This window comes from Canis lupus, chromosome 6, assembly GCF_011100685.1.
Source record: "Canis lupus familiaris isolate Mischka breed German Shepherd chromosome 6, alternate assembly UU_Cfam_GSD_1.0, whole genome shotgun sequence".
NCBI classification, from domain to species: Eukaryota; Metazoa; Chordata; class Mammalia; order Carnivora; family Canidae; genus Canis; species Canis lupus.
The window spans coordinates 49,677,310-49,700,830 of NC_049227.1; the positions used below are offsets into that span (position 1 = coordinate 49,677,310).

General features: G+C 40.4%; 2 protein-coding genes across 10 annotated transcripts in view; one reads left to right on the forward strand and one right to left on the reverse strand.

Annotated features, from left to right (window-relative positions):
- Positions 1-2,314, reverse strand: part of SLC30A7 (solute carrier family 30 member 7) — a 90,760-nt gene extending 88,446 nt beyond the window's left edge. The window contains exons 1-2 of the mRNA XM_038541192.1: positions 2,060-2,314; positions 1,754-1,855 (exon numbers count right to left, since the gene is read on the reverse strand). Coding sequence (XP_038397120.1) covers positions 1,754-1,855; positions 2,060-2,139 — 182 coding nt within the window. The 5' untranslated portion in view covers positions 2,140-2,314. The remainder of the gene's footprint in view (positions 1-1,753; positions 1,856-2,059) is intronic.
- Positions 1,736-22,638, forward strand: EXTL2 (exostosin like glycosyltransferase 2). Of its 9 annotated transcripts, none has more exons than XM_038541195.1 (6): positions 1,736-1,864; positions 2,631-2,795; positions 5,883-5,960; positions 17,106-17,533; positions 18,156-18,226; positions 20,535-22,638. In XM_038541195.1, the coding sequence occupies exons 3-6, from the start codon at positions 5,956-5,958 to the stop codon at positions 21,021-21,023; spliced, it is 993 nt and encodes a 330-aa protein (XP_038397123.1). In that variant the 5' UTR covers positions 1,736-1,864; positions 2,631-2,795; positions 5,883-5,955; the 3' UTR covers positions 21,024-22,638. The 9 variants fall into 9 exon arrangements, with proteins under 9 accessions (XP_038397123.1, XP_038397122.1, XP_038397128.1 ...); XM_038541200.1 differs by lacking the exon at positions 1,736-1,864 and adding an exon at positions 10,217-10,361 and having other exon boundaries at positions 2,428-2,795; XM_038541199.1 differs by lacking the exon at positions 1,736-1,864 and adding an exon at positions 13,225-13,304 and having other exon boundaries at positions 2,428-2,795.
- The last annotated feature ends 883 nt before the right edge of the window (positions 22,639-23,521 follow it).

Genomic DNA, 23,521 nt, shown 5'->3' on the forward strand with positions numbered 1-23,521 from the left:
TACATCATACACATAATATACAAACACGGGTTAGTCAACTATGCTATCGCTAAGGCTTATGGCTGACAGTCGGCTATTTGAAGTTAAGTTTTTGGGGAGTCAAACGCTTATACATAGATTTTCGACTGCACAGTGTTCATGCCCCTAAACCCCATGTTGTTCAAACGCCAACTGTAATTTCCTCAATAGATCCCTACAGATCAAAAAATTTACTTTATACCTAACTTTCCATGGAAGAAGTGGTTTAGGTAGTTCAAATATAATTCCCTTGAACAAGGCATTTCACATAGTAATTTACATAATGGAAGGCCATACTGAAAGATAATGTATTGTAATATAAAGCAACTGTAGCCGAAGTGTACATATGCAACCAAGTTACAGTCTTGATACAGCCAGTATATATGCCACAATATGGCTTAATTTAAGAAGAGCAAAATATATTGTACTATGTATTTATAATAAAGCACGATCATTACAATACAACACAGTGCTTTTAATATGCACCTTACGTTGAAGGATATTCATATTATGGAATACACATATCTGCTTCCCAGAGGTTTCAAAACGGTTATTACATATACCAAGATTTTCTTATGTTTCAATTTTAAAGTGGTGAGTAAATCAATAACCTTCAATAATGTGCTGGGTATTTTTTATAAAACTGAGTTGACATCTGAAAAGAAGTCCACTTTTTCATATAAAAATATAAATGCAACAGAAAATGGCTGATCTTATTTAATATCATTGTTCAATCTCAATAAAGATCAAGGACGGCAATTCTCTCTGAAAAAGGACTATATGGAGACTAACTCCAATTAATAGAAAATAAAGCATAAATGGCATAGGCTCTTAAGCTAGGGTTCATGGTCGATTTCAAGGAACCCAGTATCACCCTGAGTTTTATATAAAATTCTGAGAGTTGGTTTTTATCAGATTCTCAAATGAGTGTGAGATTTAAAGCGCTATCAGCACACTTAGAAGTGTAATGATCTTACTGTTCACTGAACAGTTTTACAAGACCCTAAGTTACTCAACAGCAAACGCCCGGGTAATAGTACTTCATTTCCAGAGTCCCTGAATTTGCCTCTTCCCAACGCAGTCTCAAAAACAAACGAACCCACCCAAAGATGGCACAGAAACCCATGAACTCAAGAGATGTAAGTTTGTGGGAAACTATATGGGATCTTCTTCTGCAGGAAGCCCGGAGGAAAATCACGAGACAGTCGTAACATAAAACTAAGGAGAAGAGAATGACACACATTTCCCCGGAAATCCCCTTTACGGAGCTCCTTCCCATTCCAAAGCCTGATGAATCAGGTTGAACATCTCAGGTCTTACTCCCTGTCGGAACCTTAAGGGTGAAATCCGAATGCCACTCCCCCGCAAGGGAAGCAAGGAACACTCCCACCCCAAAGAGGCAGGACAGAGTTTTCTCCCAATTCCAAGAAAGTGAGCAAAGCTACGGTTTGTAGTCAGGGATGACTCTCTACCGGCCAAAATGAAGGGAGACTTGTCACTCTTGTTTGACGGGAGGCCTGGGAGGGCGGAACCCAGATCGTAATGCTGCTGCACGTGACGGGCCCCGGATCGCCAACGTAGCCTTGCCAGATTGGTGCGGATGCGAGAGCAGCTCGGCGGCGGGGCGGCCGGCAGAGCGAGCGAGACCTGGACCTCCCGGCGAGGAGCTACGTGGCAAACACTGCTCGCCCCCCCCGCCCCCCCCGCTTCCGCCCTGCCTTTCCCCTTCGGTTACCAGTTGCTCCAGATGCCGTACAGTAGTTCAACAAAAGCGAAAGAGAGGTTCAGGCACAGGAAGAAAAACAGGTTCCGGGACGTCTTGTCCGACAGGATAGACCTGGCAGAGGTAAAAGTGGAGAAGAGGCGGGAGAGTCAAGGGAGCGCCAGGACCCGGGCCCGGGGCCCCTTTCCAGACCCCCCGCCCCGCTCCAAACGCTCCCGTCCCCGCGGGGAAGGAAGGTGTCCCCGGCGCCCCCGCCCGGACCTCGGGCCTTCTCCCCTTCGGCCGATACCCCCTTCCCGCAAAATCAGCAGCCCGCACCTAAACCAGCCCGAAATCTTGCGGAACAGATTGAACTTGGGTGGTTTGTATTCATCGTCCTTGATGGACAGGGGCAACATCTTCTCTGCCCGGCGAGGGGCCGGGGCCACTCCGCTCTGCAGGCGGCTCCGTGGGCGGCGGCGGTGCAGCGGCGACGCCTCCGACGGGGTTCCCCGGCGTCTGTCCCGGGCCGCGCGCCGCTTCCAGACACAGACAGACGGAGGCACACACCCGGGAACTCGCCGACTTCCGGCCCGGGCCGCGCAACGCGTCCTGGGACGCGGAGGGGGGCGGGGCCGGGGGCGGGGCCTGCGCGGCGGGGGCGGGGGGGCGGGGGGGGGCGGCGCGGGAGCCCCGAGCCCCCGGGGGGCTGTCGGGGGCAGAAAAAAGGTGGCAACTACTAGCTGGTTGGTGCGCAGGCCTGGGATGCAGTCACCAGGCGGTGGCGGCCCGCGGCCCGGGGTGGCTGGGGGCTGGAGGGCCCGCTGTCGCCCGCCTCGCCCGCCTCCCACTGATGTGCCCGGATGCGCTGGCGTCCAGCGCCTGCCCTCTCGCCATTTCCCCCTCGTAGCATGAATCCCGGCGCTTCGATGGCCCTGCTTTAGGATCCAGGCGGCAGCGCGCTCTGCAGCCGCCCAGCCCGCAGGACGGCAAGTGATGGTGCCGCGGGGCGAGCTCAGCGGGCTCCCAAATCCTAGTACGCCCAGTCCCAGCGCCCGGCCTTCCGTAGTGCCAGGTAAGGGGGCAAATCAGTACACGTCTTTCGAAAGAAGGTTAAGTGAATCCAGGAGAAGCCCTTGAAAGGAGCCCCCTGCGGGATCGTGTTGGAATTGAGGTTTGCTTCCCGGACAGTCTCGACCCGCGAACCCCCCCGCGCCCCAAAACTCTCGAGTTCGTGCAGGGCGCCTTCACTTCCAGGTCATCTCGGGGCGCTGGGGTCTCTGTGGAAGCTCGGCGCGCAGCGGGGGGCGGCGCTGGAGGAGCGGACCGGTCTGGGGGGGCGCGGAGGCCGCTCCCGGCCCGGGCCCCGCCCCCGCCCCCGCCACGCCCCCGCCACGCCCCCGCACCGGCCACGCCCCCGCACCGGCCCCGCCCCGTGGTCGGGACGCCCGCGGCGCCCTTCCGGAAAATTGTTGGGGCCAGGTCAGGTGGTCCGTCACGTGAAGGATTAAAAGTTGTTACCTTGGGGAAGAAGGCCGGGGGGGGAGCAGGGCTGGCTTTTGGACGTGGGCTGGAAACTACAAAACCGAGCTTCTCGGGAGCTGCCTCTCGGCCTAACAGGAAGTGGAGCGTCACCGGGAGGGCGGGGCGGCCGCCGGGGACCGTCCGCTGCTCCAGGCGCTCGCGGTGCGGGCGGTGTTTTTCCCGGGTTATCACTCCGCGAATGAGGCAGGATGGGTGCACGCTTCTGGGATTAGGGGAAGAAAAAAAAAAACACGCAAAACCAAAAAAAAACCCCACACACCATAAACACAAAAAATGAGCAAGCGAGACGCCCCTTCCGTTTTGTGAGATCCAAGCTGCAAGCGAATAAGCCGGCGGGCCCCGCTGCAATCTTCTGCACTCGAGGTAAGGAGGGAGCAAACGCTCTCGTGTTAAAAAATGGTTTTTTTTGCATGGGGATGTATGCATGCTTTGCTCTCGTTCCTGGAACTTTGTGCGTGACTGGCGTAGTGATTCGTTGGCTTTATTTTTGAAAATGTGATTTTTTTCCCGATGCTCGTGTCAATTAAAACTGCTGTGCAAAACAGCTAGATCCCAGAAATTAAGTTCTCTAAAGAATATTTTCTCTTTGCCTTTCTTGTCCTGTGTTTCATTATTTTAATTTAAAACAGAAATATTTTAAATGAGTAGAATTTACTTACATTTTTTTAGGAAGCCTGTATCTTAGCCACAGACTTTGATTTTTACTTTACTGCACTGCTGGGGAAATATTAAGCGGGTGCCAACTAGATTAAAGGTAAATACTGCCACGGTGATTGGGTTTTTCTCCAAAACGGCTTTATTTCAACATGATGTAACTGGGGAGGGCGGTAGAGGTATAACCAAATTTCAGTAACTGATTTCTAGCATTCTCTTTTAATTCATCAAGGTCAGCTGCAATTTGAGCCTGTATTTTTGCATTCCGCCTTTGAAAATGAATTCTGCATTTTATCCTATATTGCTACGAACCAGAAATTGCTCAGCTGGTTTGTGGTTTGTGGAGCCGCATTACCCCTTTCAAATACTTTTGACATACGTCGGAGAAATTGAAGTTTAATTTCAGTTATATTGGTTTCCTGGGACTCCCTAATTGCCTCACTCCTTACCTCAGAGATAAAGATATTCCCGTGAGGGCTTTCTCCTTTCAAAAAGTGGCAATGCCACTTCACATCTTTCACTCTTAGACGGCATAATTACTAACTTTAATACTAAAGGCATTTTATTGGAAATACAAATTGGACACTAGTTAAAGCAGGAAAAGTTCTAGGAGTTGAAAATGTTTGCATCTCACTTCTTTTGTCATTCTGAAATAATATTTCTTCCATACATATTGACCAACATATATTGTCATATCAAAGTTAAAGTTCGTTTCTTTCATTCAGCAGTCATTCAGTGAGTGTCTACTATCTGCTAGGCTCTGTGCTGGGTACAGGGTGGGAGGAGGAAAAATAATTATAAAGCCAATTAAGTCAAAGTTCTTTGCCTGGAAGAATTTTATGGGCAGAACAAGCTGATGTGAGGAGAGAGGGTAACAGGCAAATCAGTCTAGGATTTTAGAATCGTGATGTTTTATATGTGCACAAGGTAAGCCCTTAGTGTATCAAAGGGAGACAACTGTCACTCGGTGAGTCTTTTGATATATATGAAGTCTTTTGTCCCAGGCATCTGGTTGCCCCTTCAGTAACTTGTTTCATGAAAGAACATTATTTTGGAAAATCAAAAATGATTCTTCAGCTCAGTTCAGGATTTTAAAAGATTCCAATCAAAATTTGAAAGATTCCAATCATAATTCTTAATTCCTTCGTGTCTTAAAAAACTAAATGGGGGTTTCATGGTTATAAGATAGATGTAGTCATGAACATTTTTAAATTAATAAATGGATTTCCATCCTCAACTTGTAAGTATTTATTTAGATCATCTTCTACTAATTAATTGTATTAGATTAATTAGGCAAACTGTACGATGGGAAAAAAAAAACCAGCTTCCCAGACATGTGATTGAGGACCATGAGAAGTGAACTCAGGGAGAATGAAGAGGCAGACGCTTATCTCCAGTCAGAGTTCCAGCTCCTTTGAGGCAGTAGTTAGTAAGGAATAGGAAGGATGCCATCTGTCATTCCTCAGTAATCAACCCTGGCATTTAGCTGCAGCCCTATTTTAAACCCTACGCTTTTTTAGATACTCAAATCGAATGCCCCGTGAACCTCGACTGAATTAAGAAGCTGTGATGGTGGATAAAACCACAGATTCTTAAAAATCTAGAAATCGAATATAAGTGTAAATTGCTAGGACATTCCAAGGTTTTGCTCCATGGCACATATATATGGCATAGAGATTTCAGATGTGTAAACACATTGATAGGCGGGATGATAGGTTTTTTTTTTTCTGCTTCTGCATACTTCCCAAAAAGTGAAAACAAAAATGTAGCAGGGTTAGCTCCAACCTCACAGGAAGATGTTCCCTATCTCACTGCCTAAATGTAATTTTTAGAACACAGAACAGCTCATTTTAATTTCTAAAAATAATTTGAAGCCTATAGGCAATGGCAATAAAAGCATTTTTAAAAATTTCCCATTGACTGACAAAAGCATCACAGAAAAATCTTTGATTTCCCCTAATAGCACCAAGAGATCCTGTTCCTATCAATTACAGAAGCCATAAAGAAAATTTTTAAAAAGTTAAAACTTTACCATAATGAGGTAAGTACCAGTATGGTTTTTTATTTGTTTGTTTTTTAAAAAATTGTAGTAAAATACACATAATATTTGCTATCTAAACCACTTTTAAATGTATAGTAGTATTAAGAATATTTACATTGTTGAGCAACCATTTTCCAGAACTTTTTCATTTTACAGAACTGAAATGCTATACTCATTCACCAACTCCCCATTTCCCCTTTCTCCCAGCCCCTGGCAACCACCATTCTACTTTTTATCTCTATGAATTTGACTAATCTCGATACCTTATTTTTTTTTATCTCGATACCTTATTAAATATTTGTCTTTTTATGAGTGGTTTATTTCACTTATCATAATATCCTCAAGGTTCATCCATGATGCAGCATGTGATAGAATTTCCTTCCTTTTGAAGGCTAAATAATATTTCATTGTTTTGCTTAAAGGCTAAATAATTATCTCATATTTTGTTTACCCATTCCTCTGTTAATGGATTTTGGGTTGCTTCTACTCTTTTTTTTTTTTTTTTTAAGATTTTATTTATTTATTTGAGAGAGCGAGAGAGTGCGTGTGCACAAGCAGGTGGAAGGGCCAGAGGGAGAAGCAGACTCCTCGCTGAGCAGGGAGCCTGAGGGGGCTCAATCCCAGGACCCGGGGATCATGACCTGAGCTGAAGGCAGATGCTTAACTGACTGAGCTCTCCAGGTGCCCCCCACCTTTTGACTCTTGTGAACAATGCTGCTGTGAACATGAATGTAGTATCAATATTTTTATCTGAGAAGAGTTATTTCCTCTAGAGGTACTTATGTCCTTGGAAATAAAAATTCCTACTTGAGCCAAGGGCCTGTTAGAAAACACTGTAAGGCCAACACCTTTAGTTTTACTCATGAAAATAGCTCAGCTTATGGAATAAAGCCAATACCCCTAAAATTGAAATATTCCTATAGATTAGAACAAAGCTGAGGATAAGAAATGTGAGAGTCAGGAGTTTGGTGTCACCTACCACTCTTTCTGTGGCTCAGGGAAAATGATTTCATATTCTCAATCTCAGCTATTCCATCCATAAAATGGGATGGATAGATTTTAGTTTCCTTGTCTCAGAAGAATTGAAACATTACTGTTTTGAGAAATTATATATCATACAAGTGGCTGAGGTCTGACAGTTTTCATTACTAGTGCTGAGCTCCGAGGGACAGGGGGTGGCAGGAGCTGGGCGCTCTTTGCATTAGCATCCCTAGTGCCTGACAGAGCTGGGCACAGGATAAGTACCTGTAAATGTTTGTTGCCTGATGGATATTCACCATGGGTATTTTGACCTGCCTCAAAGAAAGTTAGAAAGCTTGTATGAATCAGGATTGCTTTGATGTTAGGTCTGATATTTGAGACTATTCATAAATTATAATTCATATGTATGAAGAAGTCTGTTTCTCTTAGCAATTTTGGAATATGAGTTTATTGCTGAAAACCACTATTTTGTAAAAGAAGGTTACATAGAATATTCCAGAGATCTGTTGCCTAACAATCTTACCTTCTCTCCATTTTCCTATGACTGAAACAGAAGTCCAAATGAAAAGCTCTATCATGCTAGAATGGTAAAAGTAATATATTTGCAGATGTACTTGGTTTCTTTTTGACCCATTTCTGGAACTAATTTTGCATGGCACTGTACTGAGCTAAAAATGCTTTTCTATTTCTAGGCTTTCTTGGGATGCTTTGACTCCTTGGAGCCTTACAAGTCATGGATGTTACTCTTAGAAATAAGACCATTCTTACTCCTGCTCTAATACATGTCCAAGGAATTGGTCATCTCCAGACATCATTATCATCATTATCTTCATCATAGCTACAATTAATTGGCATTTCCGGGAGAAAGATGCAAAGCTAAAGTGAACTTTTATCTAGGATAGTTTTATCTAGCATAACCCATGCCCTTTGAGGGTAGACAGGACCTCGCTGTCTTGCTGTCTGCTTCAGTAGCAAATGGCTGGATTAAAAAAGGCAGTACTTAAAAAAAAAACTTTCCATATGATATTTATACATTATTTCCTCTTAAATTTGTGATAATGAAGCAAATCTAGTTAATTGATAATAGCTGTCTGAGGAAATATAGAAAAGGATCTGATGCTTTGTATAGACTTAGGAAGAAAAAAAATGCCAGGACTATTGGGCAGCTTTTGCTATAAATAAAGGGGTGGGATTGGGGAGGGAATTGGAAATGTGGGTACTTACAGTCTGTTATCCTTGCTTTAAAATGCTGCCCTTGGTGTTCATCAAACCTGATTTCCCTACAAAGGAAAGGCTCGCTCTGCCTGGCTGCCATCAGGAAGACTTGATCTTTAATGTGCCCAGTACAGAAATTCTTTCCTTACAGTCTATAGTGAGAAATGAACTGTCACATTATCTATCTATTCAAATGGGATATTGCATAAATGTAGCTATTAATCAGTCTGCTTTAGCAGTACTGTTTCAGAACTACAGTTTCAAAGTGCAATGAGGGCCAAAACCAAACCTTCTGAACGAAAGACTTTAAATTGGCTATCAGTGATCTTATATATGTAGTCAGGTATAGTTGACTAGAAAAGACTAATGGTATTCATTCCTAATGTGATCCAGATTGTGGTCATCTAAATGACCCATTCAGAACACTACAATTGATCGTAAGTACAGGAGGATCACAAGAGGAGTCCAACAGCATGGACACTTTTATTATTTATTATTACTATAAGTCTGTTCTCCTGTTCTTCCTAGTCCTAAATAATTTCCTATTATTAATACGAATAATAAAGAATATTTATTGGTAACAAAATGATTTAACTTATTTTGATGTATTTAGACCTGTGAAGAAAGTAATGGGAGTTAGGAAGAGCCTTATAAGAACAGATGGGTTCTTCAGGAGGAAAGATGAGGGAAAATCATTTAGGAAGCAGAAGATAGCAGTTGGTAAAGGATGAGAAAAGTGGTATGGCACTTCTAAAATAACAGTGAAAAGAATGAATTTCTTGAATATGTGGAAAATACTAAAGGGAGAACTCTTCCCAGAATACTGTGTAGCACCTAGAAAAGACTTGTAAAGAAAAATGACCTTTCATGTGCTATTTCTGGCATTCTGTGTTTTGCTGTGAAGTAAATTCTAGTGTATGCGGCTTCAAATTTTAATGGAAGAGGCTTACTATGGGCAATAGTGAATGACACTTGGTGGCAGTGTTCTCACTTCATTTTCTTTTTCTGCCAATCATCCTCAAGTCTAAGGGGTTTTTTTGGTCAGTTTCTGGACCCATTTCTCAACTAGATTTTATTTTCTGTTGGTTTAAAATCATGTATGCTGCCTGCCAGATGAAGTCATCTAGCTTCTAATTTTTGTTAGCTTCTAAAAGTTTGGGGAAATTCACAAGGGCGATATTATCTAAGAAGTGATGATTTCCCCCTCAAGGCAAATCAGCTCATTCTCTAAGAGCTTCCATAGAAACAAGGATGTGCAAAGGTATTTTAATGCAGAATATCTCTGAAAAGATTAAAAAAAGAAAAGAAAAAAGGAGAGAGTCTTGGGATCTCTTTTATTTATCAAAGTAGCTTGGCCACAGAACTGAAGGTGGAGAAGTGGCTTGTGCCTGAGATCACATTTCATGACTGGTTGTGCTGGTCACCAGATGGGGGATACTATCCTCAGGTCTTTTACATAGGGACTGGCTTCTTGGGGCTAGTCTTAACTGGGCCTTCATTCGCATTTAATTTAAGTTTGTTCTGTTAGTTTCAAACATTTCTTATCCATTGTAGAGTTGAAGACTATTTGAACAGGGATGCCCTTACCCCATTTAACCACAAAGAGTTGGTAGCAGTTGCTCAGAAAATGGGCCTGGGACTGTTCTGGGTTACAAAGACTGATGGGAACTGCCTTCCAGATGCAATCAGACTCAAAAAGGAGCATAGTCAATGGTTGTAATACCTGGAAACAAAGCCTAGTAGCCCTATGTTCTAGTTCTCAGGCGTACTGAGGATGGAGAGTGCGAGGAGTGTTTGCAGGGGAGGGGATGTTTGAGAGAGACTTGGGAGTCACCCTGGGGATAGGAATTTATCAGCTGGGGACAGGAATGGGCCTTGTAGGGGGGGCAAATAGCGTGTACTAACACTTGGAGTCCTAGGCCAGCACCCTGGCTGTTGGTACCATGAGAGGAAAGTCCTTCTGGAATTTGGCACCACGTGTCACTTTGCCTGGGATTGAGCAGTGAGTGTGTCATCTGCATGCCATGAACCTGGTCAGAAACTACTCACCAGTTGCATAGCTGTCTCTTCCAGGTCTTACATGTTCACGGAAGGAAAGCCCAGGTTCTGAATTGGCCTCTGCGTTCCACTTTGAAGATGAGTTTATGTCTTGGCAGCTGAGGGCCCTTTTCTGAGCATCTATATTCTATGATCATCAGTTTTTAGGCAAGTACATATTTTGCAGGATGAACCAGAGGAGAAAACAATCTGTATGATATGAGACAAATCTAGTAGTGAAATGGCAGGAGAGTTATCATTCCTCCGCCATCTGTGGCATCAAAATGAAAATGACAGCTTCTCAATGCACGACGTCAGGCTGCTCCCTACTTCCCTACTTTATGAGTCAGAGGACATAACTAATCTTTGTTCATACTATGGCATATTTGTTTTCAGCTTCAGTCTGGATAATTGTTGCTTTTTCAGTCTGAAGGAACTAGCCGTGAAAAAAGGATTTTTCATTCAACAGCATTCCTTCCAGGGAATGTTGATAGATGATATAAGTAAATAACTGCATAGTGGGTCTTTGAAAATTCAAATTGCCTGGTCTATTTAGAGACACCCATTAGAGAATTTGCAACTGTTGCTTTATAGACTATGTGTGCATTGTTTACTTTCTTACTCTTATACCCACATTTAAGAAAAATTTTTTCACATTTCAAATAATGCTCTTCCAAAAGCTCTTCAATTCTCAGATGTTAAAAGATTTCTGACATAGTGACCCTACAGTTCTGCTCCTAAGTATATGCCCAGGAGAAATGAGTACATATGTCATATAAAAACTTGTCCATGAATGTTCATAGCAGCAATATTCATAATAGCAAAATGTGGAAACACCCCAAATGTCCAGCAACTGATAAACAAAATGTGTTATATCTATGTGGGAATGGAATATTATCTGGCAATAAAAAAATGAGTGAGGTACTGATGTATGTTTTGTGACATGGATGAACCTTGAAGATATTCTGCTAAGGGAAAAAAGCCTTACACAAAGGACACAAATTGTTTGATTCCATTTATATGCAATGTCCAGAACAGACAAATCTGTGGAGACAGAAAGTAGATTAGTGATTTCCTGGTCAGGGAGGGAGGCTGGAGGAGATGAAAATGGGGAGTATCTGCTAATGAATGGGTCTGGGGGTTTCTTTTTGGTGTGTTGAAAATGTTATAAAATTCATTTGTGGTGCTGGTTGCACAATTCTGTGAATATACTGAAAGCCACTAAAGTGTTTAGTTGACCCTTAAACAACATGGGTTTGAACTGCACAGATCCCATTACATGCAGATATTTTTCAATAAATACAGTACAGTGCTATAGATGGATTTTTAAAATAACATTTCCTTTTCTCTGGCTTACTTTGCTGTAAGAATGCAGTATATAATATGTATAGCATATTAAATATGCGTTAATCCACTGTTTATGTTACGCTAAGGCTTCTGGTCAATAGTGGCTACTAGAATTTAAGTCTTGGGGGAGTTAAAAATTATACATGGGGTTTTGACTATGTGGGGTGGAGTGGTTGGTACCCCTACTACCTATATTGTTCAGGAGTCAATTGTGTTTTAAATGGGTGAAATTTAAGGTATAGGAAACAAATCTTGATGAAGTTGTAAAAAATACCCCAGCATACCAAGTATGAATATTATCTTACAGATAGTGACAGTCTTATGTACTGATTTTTTTATACATCCTTGCAGAATTGACTATAGTACAGTGGAAAGAGTCATGGGCTCTTTCGTGCCATCAGGAGATCTCGATTCTTGTCCTGGCTCTGCTGCTGGTGTGCTATATGCAGCTACATGAGCCTAGGCAAGTTCCTTATGCCTGGACCTTCTGTTCTTTATGAAATAAGGAAGTTGACTTAGAGCTCTCTTTCATTTTATGTGTTTGTACAGCAAAGCATATAAATATTGGGGCAGTTTGGATCCATAGCTTTATCCCTTATTTGAGTAGAACCAAAGCAGTGGAGTTTTCAGAGGCCATCTGGCTAGCAGTCCTTCCCCCAATCATGTCCAGGTATGTCTTGTTAGGTAAAGTATATGTGAAGCAGGGTCTCTCAACCTCAGCATTATTGGCATGTTAAGCCGGATAATGCTTCCCTGTGGAGGGATGTCCTGTCCATTGCAGGATTTTAGCAGCAACTCTGACGTCTGCCCACTCGAGAGCATCTCTTTCCCAGTTCTGACAATCAAAAATGTCTCCAGTTTTTGCCACATATCACCCGGAGAACAAAGTCATCCCCGTTGAAAACCCCTGGTTTAGAAGATGCTAGAAGAACAATATGAAAATAATTACAAGGATGTGCTCTCTCTATGAAGAACTAATACGTTAACATATGTGCATAAAATGTCATTTGGGAGTCTTTGTTTTTTCAGATGATCAGAAGAGGGAGACGTTTTGTTTTGGTGACATTTACCATATTTATTAAAGTTACATTTAATCTATGGTGAGTCATGGACTGGAGAAAGGCAGAGAAGCAATAGTCTAAGAGCTAACAGATCCTTTTTAGAATGAGACAAGGTGTCAGTAAATAGATAGACATTAAAAAGAAATAAGAAAATCAAATCTAAGAAGAAGGTGCAGGAATTGAGAGCAAGAGAACTGAGAGGTGCCTGCATTTACTTCTTTGTTCTTTCTACGTATTATGTAGACTGCCCCAGGTATGTACTTACTCATATCTCGTGTTCAAAGCTCAAAACTATGAATTAGGTAAGTTCTTTCTCTAGAGAAAGAACAGAAGAAAACTATAAAATGAAATCCAGATGGCCAGTGAAGTCATTGTTCTTCTCCAAACTGATCTGAAACTGTTTTTAGTGGGCCTACAGTGGAGTTCCAGACTTACCTGTTCTCAAAGTACTGATGTGCCACTTGTACCACAATCTCTGTTCTTGCTCTTCTTGCCTTTCTATACAGATTAAAAATTGTACATAATTTTATTGGGTTGCATTATTTAATAAATATCACATGAAATATTTACACTGTGTTTCTAAAGATAAATTATTCATATCTCCCAACACATTTTTGATACAGGTAAAATAGAGGATTAGAAGTTACCTGAAAGAGGAAATTTCTCTGAAGAGCATGGGGATAAATCCTACTTAAAAGTATAGGTAAAAGTGAAATACTCATGAGTTTCTTTGACAATGTATGTTTATAATAGGCCATATAATTATTATATATTGTATACATAAATATATAATTATTATATAATTGTATTTACAGTAGGCCATAGTAATTAATCTTCATTACTTTTTCTACACTAAAATTGCCAGGTAGTTACCTGTATCTGCTTTAGAAACTAGAAGTACTTCTGTGTAAGTTTTACAATTTGGTATTCCTACTCAGCTGTGGAAAATGAACACATAGATTTTAATCAGGGTGTATTTTAATGCAATTGTCAGATGATTCTTCGCTCTTAAGTGCTTATAGCTACCCATTTTTATGCTTTTATGCAGAACTGAAATATGTTTTATGAGACCTGATTTTGATTCAGTAGATTAGAAGGATTTTCAAGGCCTTTGAACCAAGATTATTAATTCATAGTGGTTTGTCTTTGGTTGCCTATATTAACAGTATGTGTTTAGTAAGGGGGTGCGTGCAATGAAAACATTGTATTCTAGAGTCTTAAATTACTGTCCTTGAAAAATAATCACAGTAAGCTGAGGTTACTTCAAAAATAATTCATTTTATTCATATCTAACGTGAGGCCATGATAAAAGGAGAAACACAAAATTGCTTTTCTCAACAGAACAGGCTACAGAGAAAGTCCAGGAGGGAATATCTTTGAAAACTCTCTAAAAAAAAGTTACTGCAAGGTAACATTGCTTTCCAAATCTGGACTATTGAAAAGTGTGAGTTGTTGAATGACAATGACCATCCCCTTGATCTTATGAATAAGCTCTTCTTTGCTTGCACATGCCTCCGCACACTATCCAATCATAGAGTATATGCCCCTAGCCCTGTTAGAATTCCATTCCCCATTCTCATAAGCTTCAAAGGGAGATGTTAAAGGCATGGTCTAGATGGTCTATGTCCTTGCTGAACTATGTATAGAGAAACTGTTTCTACAGTAACAAAACATGCCTTACCGCATGAAATAAGATCACAGGCATGGGATTGTCACTTGAATTCCACCACTGCTAAATCTCTTCAGTGAAAAACAAAAGGTTGACTGCACATCATTTGGAAATTGAAGTGTGACTTCATTGAGAATCTAATCTGTGAGATGGGAAGATTTAGACTACAGTCTTAGGATTGCCCATGGAATGGCAGTCTGGCTGCACATGCCCAGTTAGCCACAGGGTGTGAACTCAAGAGCTTAGGTATCCATACACAGCACATTTTTCTAAGGAGATGAAGACAACCAAAAATAAACTATACAGAGGCAATGATACACAGAGAAGAACAGCGACAGTGGCTCAGTGTGATTAGCATACTGCAGCTGTGAGGGAGCAGTCTCCTCTAGCTTTATCATGTTTGTCTTATTGTGGAATAGATGAGAGTATTTTTCTCATGAGATGAGAGTATAGCCTGAGAAGAGAAATTGTATGAAAAATAATGAGAGGGTAGATGATAGATCCATTAAAGGCATAAAGAATAAGATCTCAAAAAAGAAAAGAAATAATATCTCATTCTTTCTGGTTTTAAGATCTATTTTTTCCTTAAAGGTATTTTCTAAATGTTTAGAAACTTCTGGTTGATTTTTGTTTTCAGTCTTTTTCTAGGTAGGGATCTTTGAATATTTTTTCCTCATTTCTTGCTTTCATACTTGAACAGAACAGTTGAATAGTTCTAGGGTATACATGGTAAGATGTATATGAAGGCTCAGCTGCCAAAATATAAAATAAGGACTTACCTAAAAAAGCTTATGGGAGCTTGTGGCAGAGTAAATAAAGTCTGGAATCAGAAGCAGAACTAGAAGAATGGAAAAAAATGGCAGCAATTGAAAGTCAACAGTGCTCCAGGAGGAAGCAGCAGGGGTGATGGTGAACTGTATGAGAGGGTAGGAAATCAGAGCTCTGGGTCTCTACAATACTGCCTGTGAGATTCAGTCTTTCTTACATACATGACTGAGAGGTCTGATCAGCCAGTAATGTTTGACCAATGAATGTCCAGGCCACATTCATGAGATGTGTGTTCACCTAGTAGTCATCTTAGGCAGATCCTTTAGGTATAGTGAGGGGTAAGAGAGTATAGAGCTGATTACAGTACCTTCTGATACTCTTGTGCTGTGAGAGAGGGTGATCTAGAAGCTCCAGAGCCCTACCTCAATTCAACCAGAATTTAAATCTAGCAGTACATACCTCCCTTAGCCCATAATGATGAACAACCTGGCTCTGGCATCGGATTTTCTTGGGTGTAGATTCCAGGTCCAATCTTGAGAAAGATATTTAACTTCTGTAAGTTTCCAGACTATAGTAGAAGAAACTAGATCCTGTCACTGTCCTGATCAAACCTTTCTAATGGCTTCCCATCTCAACTAGAATAAAATCCATACTCCTTACTCAGCTGACAAAATCCCTGGTAATCTGGCCCTTGCTTATGTCACTCTGATGTATTCTCTTCATTAGCATTATCCTAAATTATCTTTGGGGGATCCCTGGGTGGCGCAGCGGTTTGGCGCCTGCCTTTGGCCCAGGGCGCGATCCTGGAGACCCGGGATCGAATCCCGCGTGGGGCTCCCGGTGCATGGAGCCTGCTTCTCCCTCTGCCTGTGTCTCTGCCTCTCTCTCTCTCTCTCTCTCTCTCTGTGACTATCATAAATAAATAAAAATTAAAAAAAAAAAGATTTTCTAAATTATCTTTGGCTTTACTTTTTGTCTGCCTCTGTCTACTATTTTCTCTGTGTCTAACAGGAGAGACTTTGTCTATCTTATTCTTTGCTGTATCTACAGATCCTAGAACAGTGCCTGGTACGATGAGCGCTCGTAGCTATTTGTTTTATTGAGTGAATAAGTACATACTATGACATGCAAAGCACTTAGTACAGGGCCTGATAAGTTGTAAACTCAGCATAATTGTTTGTTGCTGCTGTTGCTACCATTATTATGTTTCTTGTATTAGGGTTATCTGCATATGGTTTTTTTTGGGACAAAAGTTTGCTACCAAGAAGTATGTTTTAATTTAGTACTCTGGAATATAAATGACCCTTGAACAATGCGAGGGTTAGGAGCGCCAACACACCACACAGTCAAAAATCCACATATAACTTTTGACTCGCCCAAAACTTAACTAATAGCCTACTGTTGACCAGAAGCCTTCCTATAACATACATGTTTCAATGAACACATATTTTGTATATGTATTATATACTGTATTCTTACAATAAACTAAGCCAGAAAAGTGGAAATGTTGTTAAGAAAATCCTAAGGAAGAAAAAAGCCATGGACAGTCCTAGGCTGTATTTATTGAAAAAAATCCACATATTAAGTGGGCTCATGCAGTTCAGCCCTGTGCTGTACAAAGGTCAGCTGTCTACATGTATAGGAACATCAAGTTGTACACTTTAAAGATATACAATTTTTATGTCGATAATATCTCAGTAAAGCTGTTTAAAGAATGAGTACACTCCTAAGAGAAATGTAATATCATTTGAAAAAATAGCTCCAGTTCCAAATTCTTCATATTAAAATGAGGGCAGATTTTTAAAATACACTCCTTAACTCTTCTGGCTTGTGTGTAAGTGAGCTTCTGTCCACAACTGTGAAGCAAGCAGGCCCAAGGGGAGGTTGATTCACTGCACTTTCCACTTTTCCCTGAGGCCAAATTGCCTTATCAAAGAGGCAGGGAGAACTGAATTTAAATCAACTAAACTAAGATTTACCTCCATCCTCCTTAAAAAAGCAAAACCAAAAGCACAGTAACTAGTAAGAATGCTAACACTCTGTATTTTATTTCCATTTCTATTCCAGGTATTGCCACATCTGCAAACTTCCCGGACGAGTGATGGGCATTCGAGTCCTTCGTTTCTCTCTGGTGGTCATCCTCGTGCTGCTGCTCGTAGCCGGGGCTTTGACCACTTTACTTCCAAATATCAAGGAAGACAAGATGCTCACTTTGCGTAGGGAAATAAAATCCCAGGGCAAGTCCACCCTGGATTCCTTTACTCTAATAATGCAGACATACAACAGAACAGATCTCTTACTGAGACTCTTAAATCATTATCAGGCTGTGCCATATCTGCATAAAGTGATTGTAGTGTGGAACAATGTTGGGGAGAAGGGACCAGACGAGTTATGGAATTCTCTAGGGCCGCATCCCGTCCCTGTGATCTTCAAACTACAGACGACAAACAGGATGAGAAATCGACTCCAGGTCTTTCCTGAACTAGAAACCAATGGTGAGTTGCTGCTGGGCTCCTAGCTGGCTAGGGCTGCAGCTAACCAGAGCCAGGGGCGGATGTGTAGTTTTCGGGCCTTCTACATGTCCTATTATGTGGAGAAAGCAGGGGGAGTGAATCAAAAGAAAGCACTTTGAAAAACATAAGGGGCAGTTTTCAAGCTGTCAAGAAGCAGTTTTGCGGGGAAGAAATCCCATAGGTCTTGCAACAGTGGCAAAGAAGTTAATGTGAAAGATCTGCTATAATTACATATTGTTGTATCACAGAAAGTAGTAAAATGCCATTCAGCTTATGCTTAATGTATTTTTTTGCCACCTTTTCCTCCCGGTCAGAGCAGTTTCATGAGTGTTGTAATTTGCTTGAAAGACCCTCAGTTTTATTTATAGATTCATTCGTTTCTAGGATAATGGATGAGAGCTGCATGATAATTTTCCCCTCAGGCAATTATAAATATCAATTACATTTCAAATAAGTACTTTTTCTAAGAATACATTTCTTATTTACTAATTTTGTTTAGAAAATTATTCATTAGAACGCTCTATCTAGACACCATTGTATATTACTAGCTTTGTTTTCATTTCCAACTGTTGGGTATAATTATTTTTTTCCTTTTTTGTTGCAGCAGTGTTAATGGTAGATGATGACACGCTAATTAGTGCCCAAGACCTTGTCTTTGCTTTCTCAGTTTGGCAGGTAATGTTGCTTTTCCTCTATGAATTCATCAGTATAAAGTTTTACCTAGGGTTTAGTTGGCCAGTGTGGTTTAACGTGAGTCATCTTAAACAGCATAGACACTATTTATCTAAGAGGCAGATACAGTTGTTGCATGGCAGTCAACGTGGCTCGTGTTCAGTTAAGCCAACCTGCAAAATCTGGTATCTTTTATCTGTATTTGATTTATATTTGATATACTGGAGAAAAGAGCTAGAACTACCTTCCAGAGAACAAGGAGGAAATGATCTGGTATAGCAAAGACTAGAATCTAGAGATAGTTTTCTACAAGGCCACAGATATGTGTCTCACATGAGACGTGTATTTCTATATTAATATTGTATATAAGTTTCTTTAGAAGAAAGTGTTTATTACTCCTGCAAAATTTAATCCTAATGCTGGGACCACTTTTTAGGAATTAGTAGCAGTACTAATTCCACTTGCATCTTTGTGGTGGCAGTTTTATTTATTTATGTATGCATTTTTAAAATTTATTTTGGGTTTTTTTTCCCCTAAATCCTAGTTGGAATAAACAGGCATAAATTGTTTGCTATTCTATAAAAACAATTCTTTGCTATTGAATCTGTTAATTAATAGTAACTGGCTTTTACAAGTGGCAGTACAATTACCTGAAACCAGGACTGCACACCAGTATTCTGAAGCTGTGTCAAATAATTAAACACTGTGCTACCGAATAAATGGTCTAATTTGCACTATAGTAACTCTCCTTAATTAGCTACATGGGATATGAGAACATTAGATATTAATGGTAAGTGGTTGCAGTACTCTGCAAGCTGTCAGTACTCTCAAAACGTAAGTTTCTAATTTTATGCCAAGTATACCGATCAACAAGTTTTTTCCCCTATAGCAGTTTTTCCAGCCCTGTAAATAAAAGCTTCTTAGGCAAAAAAAATCTAATGTAATACTCCAGCTGTGAAATTTCTCTTTCAGGTAAAAAATCAATTTCCCTAAACTGTCAGGGTAGGGGGAAAATAGAATCGTGGTTAATTAGAACAATCCAAGTAAACCATCATTAAAGATGGATAAATATGATTTTTAGGTTTTACTCATAGAAGAATAAACAAGAATAGTTTCAATCCATTGCCCAAGGTAACCTGACTCCTAAAGTTCAGCCCCATCAGTGCCTGGTGTAGTCTAACGATTTGGGGTACAGAGGCAGGCAAGGCTGGAGTGGGCATCTAGCGTGCCTTTGCACTCCCCCGTTACCGCTAATTAGGATGTGACTTTTCCTCCTCTAGCTATCTGTGGAACTTTATTCATTCTCCTAGATGATGTAAATGGCATATCCTTTCCAAAGCCTCCCAGGCTTTATCCTCCACCCACTGACTTTCCCCTTTGCCTCCCAGCAACACAGCTGTCATCCTGTCCTCGGTACTTCGGAACACTTACCCAACTGCTCATACAACCATCTCATAGCGTGGGAATTCCGTGTTCCCGTATCTGGATCCTACCCCTCCCAGATGATGAATTTTTTGAAATGGGGTTTAACCTAGCCTGATTTGTGTGTGTGTGTGTGTGTCCCTAGTTTAATGTCTTTTTAGTAAATGAGTAAAGCACGAATCACTTATGAGATTGAACTAAACCTTTTAACTATGTAAATTTTTACTTCTTTTCCATGCTTCACTGGTTTTCTTTTGTTGGCTGATTGTTTCATTTTTAGTTACTCTCATTTTAGTACTATGATTTTACTACTATCCTTTCTTCAAAGATCCTGACAATATCTCATTATATATTTTTTACTCATATTTTTAAAAAGGAAATGCCCAAGCTGAAAAGGGAGAGAAATATAGCATTGTTTAAATTCAACAGTGGCTTTCAAGAATATTGAAATCAACATGGGGAAACAGTAAAATCATACATGTAGATCCATAGTTTTATGTACTCTTAAGAGATTGAAACGTTTTCAAAATAATTATACTATATCTTCTTATTTCCCATAATAAATAGCATTCATACTATCAGCTTTGAAGAACCAGACTCTTTGGTGACTAGAATTTATTAATATCAGATAACATTTGAATTAAGATAGCATTTGTAAGGTTAGAAAATTTGTCAACAGTTTGGGTTGTGATGGAATTTTGACCTACAAATGTATCAGGACATAGATTTCTGAAGTTGCCTGGAATTAGATGAAATTGAGAGGTAGAAGCCAGGAATAAAAGAAAGTTGATAAATCAGTTTAGTTCTCTCTGTAATAAATCATTGCCTTTTTCACCATGTCTGCTCTAATGAAATGCCACCTTTAATTGTTCTTTTTCCATCTTTTCAGCAATTTCCTGATCAAATTGTAGGATTTGTTCCTAGAAAGCATGTCTCTACTTCATCAGGCATCTACAGTTATGGAGGTTTTGAACTGCAAACCCCAGGGTTTGGGAATGGTGACCAGTACTCTATGGTGCTGATTGGAGCCTCGTTCTTCAATAGCAAATACCTTGACCTGTTTCAGAGGCAGCCTGCCGCTGTCCATGCTTTGATAGATGAAATCCAAAACTGTGATGATATTGCCATGAATTTTATCATTGCCAAGCACACCGGGAAGACTTCAGGGGTATTTGTGAAACCTGTAAACATGGGGAATTTAGAAAAAGAATCCAATGGTGGCTATCCTGGAATGTGGCATCGAGCTGAGCACTTTTTGCAGAGGTCTTACTGTATAAATAAGCTTGTTAATATCTACAATAGCATGCCCTTAAAATACTCCAATATTATGATTTCTCAGTTTGGTTTTCCCTATGCCAACCACAAAAGCAAAATATGAAACAAAAACAAAAACAAACCTCAGAACTGCTTAGTATTTGAGTAGCTTCTCTTTGCTAGGGTTGGTGTTTTGTTTTGTTTTGTTTGGGTTTTTTTAAGCAACATCATGAACTTTTATCCACTACGGAAGTCTCTACAAAGGAAACAATGTACAGTGCTTCTAGGACATAAAATTCACACGAACTTCAAAAACCAAGAAGCTGGTACTCTCTAGATAGGTGTTTTTGGAGGAGTTTTCATCCATGGATAGAACTCCTTGGTCAGTGATTTTATTGTTTACATTCCGAGACTGTTCTACAATTTCTTTGACTCCTGGCATTTGCCTTAAGGACCTATATAGCAAGTTGTCTCCAGGATCAGAAACTCCAGAAAAGCATTTCTGAGATTTTCATTAAAGGATGATTGTTTTCATTTGAAGCCTGAAATGCCTCGTTTGCAAAAGCCTGTGGTGTAGAGAAAAGCCATGTGAAAGGAGAATAATCTTCAATCCCTTATAAAAACAAGTGGACAACTCATGACTCTCAGTGCTTTCATTGTGGTCTTTCCAGCCAGCCCTTTCCAGCACTAACTCAGCCCGGCATGGTTTTGACGCAGCCATCAGTGCTTTTATTTTCGTTGATGAGTCTGTTGTGACTGAGAGAGTTCATTTTAGTAGCTGAAGGATGTCTAGTTGTTTGCTTGATTTTTGTGAACATTTACTGCATGGATCACAAAAAAGTGCAGCCTGTGTTTCTTACGTGCAGCTTATATGCAGCAAGGAGCAAATGTGTTCCTAGATTCAGGCAATGCATTATGTCCCTGAATCTGACCTTGAGAGCTTATGTTAATTCTTATATTTTACATGAACTATGTGTTGTTTAAGAAACTTAAAAAATAATCTTCTGAAAGAATGATTCATTAGGAACTGATGGAAGTTAAAACCCTTGTATTGAAAAATTCTTATTGTTAGGGCATAGGTTATCTTGTGGATACTAAAGAGTTATACGTATTATATATACACAGAGTTGATCTCTTGTATTCAGAGCTGCTGCTGCTTTCTCTCTCTTTTTTTTTTTTTTCAAAAAAGACTCAAGGCATTATTCATCATGATAATATTTTGATTACATAGAGGAAAAAAAATAAGAGAACTGAATCATAGCAGAGGAATTTTATAGGGAGTCTGCATCGATAAATTGTTAAATTGCTTACTCTGTTATGTGAATTAGTATCTGTGTTCCACACAGTGTCTGTTCCTTGTTCATACTAGCAGCAAGGAATACTTAATTAAGCCCGCGTCTGCCACCTTCCCCTTCCTTTTCCTCCTCCTCCTCCCATGATGTCATTATATCCGCACCTTTGCAGAGCTGCAAAAATACAATAATAGTCATGGTTAATGTTCCAACAATGAGGTCTCTGTGCAGTTAGTTCAGTAAATGTTCTTTCTTTACATTGGCATGTGTACGTGTCTTAATGCAGTCAGGTAAAACCATTAGAACCCAGAACCTCACTCAAAATCTATGATGTTCATTATCTGCTTTGGCCAACCTTGATAGTGATTTTTTTTGCCTCTTGGAATTCCACTGGCAGATAAATAAAATAAACTTCTACCTTGCAGATGTTTTGTTAATTAAACAGAATCAATGTTTTTGTGGTCTGTATTTTTATGAATTTCTAATTATTCTAATATATTGCTCAGGTAAAACAGAGGCATTAGCTGCATTCCCCAGGAGGAAATTCTCCAGTGGGAAAATACTCCCAGATTTTATTTCTCATTTTGTGTTCTCAAACTTGTCTTAAGCACTACATAAGTTAATCATATCATGGTTTTCAGACATTATAGAGCAAATAGGATCACAAAGTGAAGCTCAGTCTGTGATACAGAGACCTTTGCCTTGTGGCTGTGATTCTACTAAAACTGCTTTCCTCTGTACCCCTCTTGTTCTTGCTCCAAATGATCAGGAGAAGAGATGATGTTCAGCTTTAAAACTACATGAAGAAAGTAATGTAGCTTAGAGGCTAAATGTGCCAGGAGAATATTTGGACTGAAGTCCTTAGATCTCACATTTAACTTCCTGGAGCATCATCTTCCTCATCTGCAAAAATGAGAGTCCTATCTACCAAGGGGTTTGCTTTAAGAAATAAAACAGATAGCTTATATAAATATAGCACAATGCCTTGCCCATTTTCATGGCCAATAAATGAGAACTGTTGGGGTGTGTTATTGCTAATAAGTGCAGTTAATTCTGTAACTCGCCACCTAAGTATTAGAAAACCCCTGGGCCCACCATGTGGATATTCAATGAATTATTCCTATATAACAATGGACAGAGAACTATGGCAATTTTCATGTCATTTTTTAAAATTTCAAATGCCAGGGGATCCCTGGGTAGCTCAGTGGTTTAGCACCTGCCTTCAGCCCAGGGTGTGATCCTGGAGTCCTGGGATCGAGTTTCACGTCCGGCTCCCTGCATGGAGACTGCTTCTCCCTCTGCCTGTCCCTCTTCCCACCCCCCTCTGTCT

What these genes read in the sequence shown, in the direction of transcription:
- EXTL2 (XM_038541195.1), top strand. An exon ending in TCCTGAACTAGAAACCAATG is followed by an intron (nt 17,534 to 18,155) that starts GTGAGTTGCTGC and finishes TTTTTGTTGCAG; the next exon opens with CAGTGTTAATGGTAGATGAT. An exon ending in TTGCTTTCTCAGTTTGGCAG is followed by an intron (nt 18,227 to 20,534) that starts GTAATGTTGCTT and finishes CCATCTTTTCAG; the next exon opens with CAATTTCCTGATCAAATTGT.